The sequence below is a fragment of the Macrotis lagotis genome, chromosome 5, assembly GCF_037893015.1.
Source record: "Macrotis lagotis isolate mMagLag1 chromosome 5, bilby.v1.9.chrom.fasta, whole genome shotgun sequence".
NCBI classification, from domain to species: domain Eukaryota; kingdom Metazoa; phylum Chordata; class Mammalia; order Peramelemorphia; family Peramelidae; genus Macrotis; species Macrotis lagotis.
The window spans coordinates 159,770,537-159,780,884 of NC_133662.1; the positions used below are offsets into that span (position 1 = coordinate 159,770,537).

Below are 10,348 nucleotides of genomic sequence, written 5' to 3' on the forward strand. Positions count from 1 at the left end.
AGTCAGGATCCTTGGATATGTTTATTTTTTCATTGCTATTGTTTGTGTCTTTTAAAACTATGATATTAGAAATAGCTATTTTGAATACAAGGACTGGGTAGGGATTTTCAAAGGTTTGGGAGAGTTTGAGATTCTAGAACTGTCTTATCAAGGGATTGCTATAATTTATGTGAAATTTTCAAACATGTCCTCTGGAGGTGAATGCAATTCTATTCTACAATTCCAGTAGCTTCCATCTATTCAATTCCATAGTTTATCATGATGGATAATAATAATAATAATGATTTTCATTATCATAACTAACATATGCAAAGTGTTTTCCAGATATTATCTCATTTGATCATCATATCTGTTATTATCTCCATTTTACAGATGAAGAAACTGAGGCTGAGAAAGAGTAAGTGATTTTTGGGTCAATGGGTCACACAACTAAAGTATTTGAGGCAGGATTCATACTTATATCTTTATAAGTAACTTCAAATTCGATCCTATTTGCTTTGTTATGTAGCTATTTATGGTAGCTCTCACTAGGAACTGAAATGAAACAATAATAATATATAACATTTTTATCCTTCTTTATATATTACTTAATTAAATAGATATAGATTATGTATGATTTAATCTAATAGTTCCTTTTTCTCTGGAAATAAAGTCAAATTTCTAATACAAATTAATTATTCTCTCTAGGAGGTGAATAAACAAAATTAAAATCTGAAGTGATTTAAAAAGAAACATAATGTGTAAGCCCACATGTTAACTTTGAAATTTATTTGTTATTATGTCTTGTGTTTGATTCCAGAAAACATTAGAAATGGGAGAGGGAAGATTTATTTCTATTTCATGTTTAGGGAACAAAGTGAAAAGGATTAATTAAAGGTATTGATACTTAATCACCTTTTGGGAGCATCTAGGTGACACAGTGAATAGAACATTGGACTTGGAATCAGGATGAATCATCTTCCTAAGTTGAAATTCAGCTTCAGCCATTTATTTACTAGTTGTGTGATCTTGGGCAAGTCACTTAACCCTGTTTGTCTCAGTTTTCTCATCTGTAGGGAAAATCACTCCAGTATCTTTGCCAAGAAAATAACAAATGGGATCACAAAGAGTAAGATATCATTAAAAAATTACTGAATAATAACAACTCACCATTTGACTTGTTAAAATTTTATATTATTTGGGTTAGTTCATTTGCATTATTCCAGGGCACAAGAAGATAAAATGTATAAAAGTTAAACATTTTGAGTACTATGTTTAGAATGAGATTAGCCCTCTAATTTTAGCTTTGCTGTTATCTGTGTGGCCTCAAAAACTCATTTAAAGCTTCCTCATCTATAAAAAGGGGAACTGGTTTACAAATACATGCAAAATGTATGACAACATGAAATTTATTATGCAAATAATATACCTCTATCTGTGATTCAGAATACATGGTAGATCATTTCTAGGGGCATATAGATGGAAAAGGGGATAAACTCAGTTTTAGGAAGACCTGAGTTTGAATCCTCCCTCAGAGAGGGCAAGAGTACTGGATTTGACCTAAGGAAGGCCTGGGTTCCAATACCATCTCAGATGCAAGTTGTGTGATCTTAGCAAGACACTTCACTCTGGTATTATTGTTTCCTTACTTCTAAAATAATGGTGGTGGGCTCAATGGCACCTATAGTCCCTTCCAGCTCTAAATCTATGGTCCTGTGGAAAAAAAATACAATAAGGCAAAATTTAGAAATATAGGATATTTAATAAATTAAAGATAATTTTAATTAATTTAACTTTGAGGATATGTTGAGAATTCAAAGACAAATTATCAACCTTTACACTCTTGAGAAAATCAGAAATACTGAGAAGTGCTGAACAAGTCAGGAATGATTTTGCATAAAGCCAACCCTAAACTGCCTCATACTTCAGATGAGTAATTAGCTGAAACTTGCTATAAATGGGGACTATGAGGAATTCATTGCTTCTTCACACTCTTCTTAACTAGAAGGGAAAAATCAGAGTAAATATGTTAGGGATTTAAAAAAAAGTCCTAATTCAACACTATGTAGAGTTGTTAGGGAAGTTAAAATGCTAAGTAAGCTATGTTCTTTATCCTCATGGTGTTATCACATAAATAGACTTATAACACATACATAAATATGCAATACATATTTTTTTTGGCACAGATATAATGGTGCAGGGAACTCCCAGTGAAGAAATTCACTTAACTAAAGCTGATAGAAACTGTTTTCAACTTTTATTTTTAAAGGTGCTGGATCTAGTAATAGCGACTTGGGCAGGCTTGTACAGCAGATATTGTCTCAAAAATAAAAAAAAGTCAGGTTTTCTTGACTTCTAGATTGGCTTTATCTGTTATGTCTTTCATACAAAATTATAGCTAATTCCATTTATTTATTTATTTTTTCTTTTCTATCCATATGCACATATATAGAGTTACATAATTTCCCTCCAGCCTCCCTATCTACCCCTCTCCCCTCAGCAGCAAGCAGTCAGGTTAGCATTGTACATACATATTTTTGATAAACATGTTTACAAGATTAGTCTTTTTCAGCATGGGGAATTAGGATTAAGGGAGAGAGATACATAAGAGATAATTTTTAAAAACTGTTCATCAGATTCTGAAGGGTCTTTTTTTATTTTGTTTTTCTTCCTCTGGATTGGGATATCATTGCCCATAGCTGGTCTAAAACAGTTGTCCTAGCTCTCTGAACTCCTGAGAGGAGCTGCTTCCATCAAGGTTGATCATTTCATAATGTTGTTGTTAATATGTACATTGCTCTCTTGGTTCTGTTCTCTTTGCTCAAGCATCAGATCCTGTAAGTCATTTGACGCTTCTGTAGAGTCCAATCATTTATGGTTTCTTATAGAACAATAATATTCCGTAGTATTCATGTACTATAACTTCTTTAGCCATTCCCCAATTGATGGGTGTCCCCTCATTTTCCAATTCTTTGCCACTACAGAAAGAGTTGTTATGAATATTTTGCAATATGTGGGACTTTTCCCATTTTTTTTGTGATTTCTTCTGGATATAGACCTAGGAATGGAGTTGGAATTGGAATGGAATTGGAATTGGAATTGCTGGGTCAATGGGTATGAACAGTTTTATTACTCTTTGGACATAGTTCCATATTGCTCTCCAATATGATTGGATCCATTCACAGCTCCTCCAGCAATACCTCAGTATCCCAATACTCCCAAACCTTTCCAACATTAATCATTTCCCTTTTTATCATCTTGGTCAATCTGATAGGTGTGAGGTGATACCTCATTGATGTTTTAATTTACATTTCTCTAATCAATAATAATTTGGAGAAGTTTTTCATATGATTATATATATAGCTTTAATTTCTTCACCTTAAAAACTGTCTATTTGTATCCTTTGACCATTTATCAATTGGGGAGATAATTCAATTTAACATAAACAACAAGTTGGTGTAGAGAGCAGAGCACTGAACCTAAAGTAAGGATGTCCTGACTTCAAATTCTCCCTAAAGCTCTTTTTAAGCATCTTTCTGCCTCAATTTTATTTTTTGTAGAAGAGGTTTATTTTTTGTACCTACCTCCCTAGGCTATGAGGATAAAAATGACAATATTTTATTAAGTATTCTGCAAACCTTAGAGTACTCTGTAAATGCTATTATTAACAAACATTTATTAAGTACCTAAAAAATAAAAGTTTCTGTTTTAGGCACTGGGGATACAAAACCAAAGGCAAAACAATATCTGCTCTCAAGAAGTTTATATTTTATTGGATGATTTATAGGTTTTTTAGATAAGTAAATATAAGGTATTTTGAGGAGGTAACAGCACTGACAATCAGAATAGAAAACAGGGAAAAAATGAGATAAAAATGTTATGCTAAGAAAAGAGGTTAGAGAATACATATATACTTTTAAACTCGATACGGTTACATGATGAGGTCCAGTTTGTTTTCATTTAAAATGATCAATGACCCATGTAAATTTGTATTTGAGTCAAATATTCAATTGTGTTGTTCAGTAGTTCAGTCTTGTCTAACTCTTCATTACTCCATTTAGATTTTCTTGGCAAAGATATTGGCACGGTTTGCTGTTTCCTCCTCCAGCTCATTTTACAAATGAATAAATTGAGGCAAACAGGTTAAGTGACTTGCCAGTTACTAATAAATAACTGAGGCTGGATTTGAACTCATATTTTCCTGACAGGGCTTGTCACTCTATTGTCACTGCCACCTAGCTGCTTCTATTCCATTGTAATTTAAAAAATATTCATCTCATAGTTTATCACCTCAGGCCCATTCATGTCAAGATATATATATCAGCCTTCTCTTTCTTGGGATTTTATGTGATGCTGTGACTGATACAACTTCAAAATACTGAAAATCTTCAATTTTATTTTTTAGACTATATTTCTATAGGCAATATTTTAAAGAAATTGATTTTTTTATTTTTTTAAACCTTTATTGTCTTTTGAATTTTACAATTTTTCGCCCAATCTTGCTTCCTTCCTCCCCCACCCTCCACAGAAGGCAGTCTGATAGTCTTTACACTGTTTCCATGCTATACATTGATCAAAATTGAATGTGTTGAGAGAGAAATCATATCCTTAAAGAAAAAATAGAATATAAGATATAGAAAAATTACATGATACCTTTTTTTTGAAAAAAATTAAAGGTAATAGTCTTTGGTCTTTGTTTAAACTCCACAATTCAGTTTTTGGATACAGATGGTATTCTCCATTGCAGATACTCTAAAATTGTCCTTGACTGCACTGATGAAATGAGCAATCTACAAGTTTGATCATCATCCCCATATTGCTGTTAGAGTGTACAATGTTCTTCTGGTTCTGCTTATCTTGCTCAGCATCAGTTCATGCAAATCCTTCTAGGCTTCTCTTAATTCCCTCCTGGAAAAAAATTTGAATTTAAAAAATTGGTGATGCTGTTTTGTACCCCCAAAAAGCTTTATACCATCAACTAGGTATTTTGAAAATAAACGATTGATGAAATTTCGCCAATATTTTCCTTTCATACCTAGATGAGTTTCGAGACACAGCCTTAGATTGCATAAAAGTAGAACACGTTCATAAAGTGTTTTAAGGCTATCAGTACTTTCCTTATCACAACCCAATAAGGAAAGTAATATTAACCTAATTTCACAGATGAGATGTTGCAATCTATAGAGTAGTGGACCGGAGTCAGAAAGAACAAAGTTCAATTCTAACTTCATATATTTACTAGTTGTGTGATCCAGGACAAATCTCTAAACCTTGTTTTTCCTCAGTTTCTTTATTTGTAAAATGAATTGGAGTAGGAAACAGCAAACCACTCCAGTATTTTTGCTAAGAAAACCCTAAATAGGGTTTTTTAAGGTTTTTTTGCAAGGCAATCAGGTTAAGTTCCTTGCCCAAGGCCATACAGCTAGGTAATTATTAAGTGTCTGAGACTGGATTTGAACTCAAGGTACTCCTGACTTCAAGGCTGATGTGCTATCTACTGCACCACCTTGCTGCCCCCAAATAGGGTTTTGAAGAGTTGGGAACAACTGAAAGATGACCAAACACCAAACTTCTCCAAGGACACACAGTTCTGAAGTCTTAGACTTGAACTGAGACCTTTTTTGTTTCTAACTATGTAGTACATATGCTTTCCAGTATACTGCTGAGTATAAGACGTTTAATGTATTAGAACTAATACATTAACATTTCTGTTAATTTAAAAATTAGAAGGTGAAAGGGTCCTGCAGATCTGAAATATTTCATGCTTTCATGTACTTTCAGATAAGGTCACTGCATTACAAGTTTTATTTAACTGTTTTTCTTTGTTATAAGAGAGCTCTCAGAGAGGAGTTAATCTGTATATGTATATAAAGTAAAAATAAAATATATCACTAAGACATAAAGTGGCAAAAAATTAAAAGAGTACATCTTATGCTAGACCAATTCCTTTTTATCGATTCTTTCCCCCAAGTTATACACTTCAGGACAAGCCAGTAAAAAACCAAAACATAGAATGGTAGAATTATAGAGGACCTTAAAGACAATCTAATTCAATCCCTGTATTTTATAGATAAATTAACTGAAGGTTTAAGAAATTTGCCTTTGGTTCCTAGAATTTCTGGGAACAGAATTCTGTTCCTTTCCACTGTAGCTCTCTCACCAGTGGCAAAAAATATATCTTAAGAAAAACAATGTCTACTTGATATATCAAAATAAGGTAAATAGCAAAAAGCACACTGGTAACTTGCAACATTGTTATTGCCAAAATTAAGCAGCAGAAGGACCTACCTGCAGATGATTTTCTAGGTGAATTGTTTCTACAGTTGATATCACTAACTTGGTGTTAGGACATAATTGCTTTCTTACTGCTCTTTTGGGACTTCCTGATATTTTATTTTCTTCACTTTCTCCACCAGCCCCGTTATTGTGAGTGACTGGCACACATTCATTTATTCATTCAATTCAATTAAAAACAATTGTTGAGAAACCACAACATGGAGCTCTGGTTATAAGGCACTATGCTGACACTGAGTCTCTACATATACTTTAAAATTATAGGGATTTTAAAATGCCCCAATATTTGTCCTTGCAAAATTCCAATAGCTCAAGTTAAAAGAGGATCAGTTAAATCTTTGATTCAGCTTCCTAACTGGATGACTTTTAGCAAGTGACTTCCCATTTTCCTTATCTGTCAAATGAGGGGCTTTATGTAGATAATCTCTAAGCATCATTCTGGTTCTAAAGTATAATTCCTTAGAATACAACTTCACAGTCACAATTCAACACCTTTTCTGATAAAGCAAATATAGAAGCTATGCTTTTCTAACAAAGGTATACTTTTTATGTCTGGTTTTGAGAACTTGGCACGGAACATACTTTTAAGTTGGAGTTTAGGTTGACTGGTGCCTAGCCAAACAAGACAGTATGATTTACTGGGGCCATATGATAGGATCATTGTGGACTGCTCCCAGCTGTATTAATTATGCAATGATCCATATTGATTCTTAAGAAATTCTATGGCCAACTGTACTGACCACTTTGGTTTAGTATTTGGTCTGGACATGGGCACACTCTAGGGAGGCTTAGGGGTTATTGTTTAGTTATGGAATATGGTCTTAATACTGAATTTAATATATAATGTAATATATATAAATTAAAACTCGAGAGGATAAAATTATTTTGTATTTAAAAATGCAGTGACTTTCTCAAGGTACAATAAACCAACAATTAAATGCTAATTTCTTTAGTTATCAAGGACACTTCATCATTTCTTTTAATTGTTATTCATCATGTTCTTATAAAGCACTGGTGAAGAATTTAGATTTTTCCAGATGACATGCCCCACCCCAACTATTCCTTACTAAACTGTAAACACTTCAAAGTGATAAAAGACTTAAGTACTTAAAAACACATACACACAGATATGGGCCATTGAAATATTCTCCCATTCTCCCACTTATTTTTCTCAGAGAACTAATCTGTTCTTGTTTCCCATTCCTGAATTCAAATCCCTCATGGGGCTTTTCGTGATCATATTAAGAGAATTTTTTTCAAAGAGTTTATACCCAATAAAGCATGATCAAGTTTCCCCTGGCATTTTAGAGGGTAGCACAAAGCTACTTCATGGGCATTCTCTAAAATTTTCTTTCAGAATAAAATATTTATCTTTTCCTTGTGTAGACAACCGCCCTTATTATAGGGTAAATATTTAGAGGAATTTGTAAGGAAAAATAATCTCAGGTACAATACTTACTTGTGTTCATGGTTAATGAATTTAAGATTGCCATATAATTAAAAATGACCAATATTGTCAAAAATGATCATGCAGATGCTATCTGAAAAGACTTCTTAGATCATTGGTATTGAAATGTCTGGCCAGTTTCAAGCCAGGGCTGAGTGGAGTTTTGCCTACTGAAGAGTGCTGATATCATGGTCCTGCTCCCCCCTAAAAAATCCCACACTGTCTCATCATCACTTTGTCTGAAATCCCACCATTCATATTTTTTAATTAAGCTATTCCTTTCTACCATCTTTTTAATATGTTATTACTGTCCTGAAACCTATTAAGTTTCTCAGATCTTTTCCTCTGTAACAGGACAGTATTCAACACATCCAACAAGTTAGGTGAAGTGATCCATATCTATGCTCTCCAACTATCAGAGAGAGGTTGAGACTGGTGAATCTCTTGAACCTGGATGTTCTGATCTATGATAGGCTGGGTAGAACTGAGTTCAACATCAATATAGGAATTATAGGGGTGGGGTAGAAGGGGAAAGGGTCAGGATATGAACTGACCAGATCAAGTCAAAGTTCCATGGCTGGTTAGTCCTAGGATCTAGCCTGTGTCTAAACCTTGTACTTCCAGTCTTTGTGGAGGTGGTGAGCCCTATTCTTTAAAAGTAGTCTTTTAGATTCTATATGCCTACATTTCAGCAGAGAAGGTGAAAAAAAATCTGAAAATCAGGAGAAAGAATACCAAAAGATAATATGAAGCTATTTCTCCCACTTATGCATTGAAGGCTTTGATGGTAATTCTAAAGGAAGAATCTGGAAGTTGTTCTGAGAAGTGGCAATATCCTAACAAATCATCATTTCAGTTTAGAACTGCAAGGGACTTCAGTACTCTTAATCCAACCCCCTACTCATTATAAAGCTGAGATTACTAAATTTTGGAGTGGATAATATGAGAGAGGTGGTATGATTGGACTTGGAGTCAGGAAATTTGTGCTTATGGTCTTGTTTTTCCACTTGCTAATTGTGGAACCGTAGATATTTTACTTCTCTGAGACTCCATTTTTCCATGCCTAAAATGGGAATAATTGTATCTACTCTCTCATAGGATTGCTTGAGGGAAGTACTTTTTAACCTTAAAATTATTTATTAACGGCCCCCCGCCCCCCGCGCGTGTGTCGGTCATGGCCCCGCTGCTGCTGCCGCTGCTGCCGCGCCCCGCGGCCCGGGCCCTGCGCCCCGCCGCCCTCCCGCCGCTGCGGCCCGCGCTGGCCGCCGCCACGCGCGCCTTCGGAGGCCTCCTGGAGGTGGACCGGCGGGCCGGGCCCCGCGCGTCCGCGCCTGGGCTCTGTTCGTGCACATGCGGGGGCCTCCACACCGAGGGAGACAAGGCCTTTGCTGAATTTCTGACAGATGAAATTAAAGAGGAGAGGAAAATCCAGAAACACAAATCTCTCCCCAAAATGTCCGGAGAGTGGGAACTGGATGTACAAGGAACAGAAGCCAAGCTAATCCGGAGATTAGCTGGGGAGAGGATCACCGTCACATTTCAATATTAACAACAGTATCCCGCCAACCTTTGATGATGAGCCACCAGAGGGACAGAAAGCCCAAGAACAGCAAGAGCCTGAACTTACGTCAACCCCAAAGTTTGTGGTGGAAGTTGTGAAGGACAGTACCAAGAAGGCCCTTGTCTTGGACTGCCACTATCCAGAGGATGAGGTTGGACAGGAAGAAGAGGATGAGAGTGACTTTTTCTCCATTCGGGAAGTGAGTTTTCAACCCACCAGTGAATCTGACTGGAAGGATACCAACTACACATTGAACACAGATTCCTTGGACTGTGCCCTGTATGACCACCTGATAGACTTCCTGGCTGACCGAGGGGTGGACAACACATTTGCAGATGAACTCATTGAGCTCAGCACAGCCCTTGAACACCAGGAATACATCAACTTCCTGGAAGATCTGAAAAGCTTTGTCAAGTGTCAGTAGGGAGGCTGAGGCAGAAAGACCATGTGGACCTAGAACATCTAGAAGCTATCATGGGAAAGTCAGCTAAAATACTGGCAGACCTAAATATCAATTATGTTCTTAACCCACTTTTATTTACTTGCTCTCCTAGTGTTTTTTGTACACCACCACAGAATGATGAAAATAAAAAACTGCTTGGACCCTTAAAAAAATTATTTATTAACTTTGCTATCAAGTATCCAGAATGACCCAGATAGTGATAGAATAAGGATTAGAACCCAGGTATTTTGACTCACAATCTTCTGTTTTCCTTGCTATATCATGGAACAGAAGTGCAATATTTGTATAGCATAAATATATTACAGATTATTGCTTTGAAGAAGAAGATACACATTCATTAGTATAACTTCAGTTACATTTGTTTAAAATTGAAACATATGATGTTGTGATTATACTTTTTATGAAAATATGTGTTGACTGGAGTAGGCACAAAATGCTATTTGTATTCAAAGGAGAGAGAGTTCACTTCAGGCAGGGATGCTCACCACTTCTTCAACATAAACAAAATAAAAAAAAAACTTTATCCTGTAAGAAATGTCTTCATCAAAGATTTTCGATATAATGAAAAGTAGTGTTTTAGAGGTCTAACAATATATTTCAATTA

At 35.4% G+C, this 10,348-nt stretch overlaps 1 protein-coding gene across 1 annotated transcript; it reads left to right on the plus strand.

The window, feature by feature from the left end:
• The first annotated feature begins 8,894 nt into the window (after positions 1 to 8,894).
• On the plus strand, positions 8,895 to 9,826 carry LOC141489950 (complement component 1 Q subcomponent-binding protein, mitochondrial-like). The gene is given in 2 exon segments (XM_074190280.1): positions 8,895 to 9,257; positions 9,259 to 9,826. Coding segments are annotated over 2 exon segments (810 nt in total). The 3' UTR covers positions 9,706 to 9,826.
• The last annotated feature ends 522 nt before the right edge of the window (positions 9,827 to 10,348 follow it).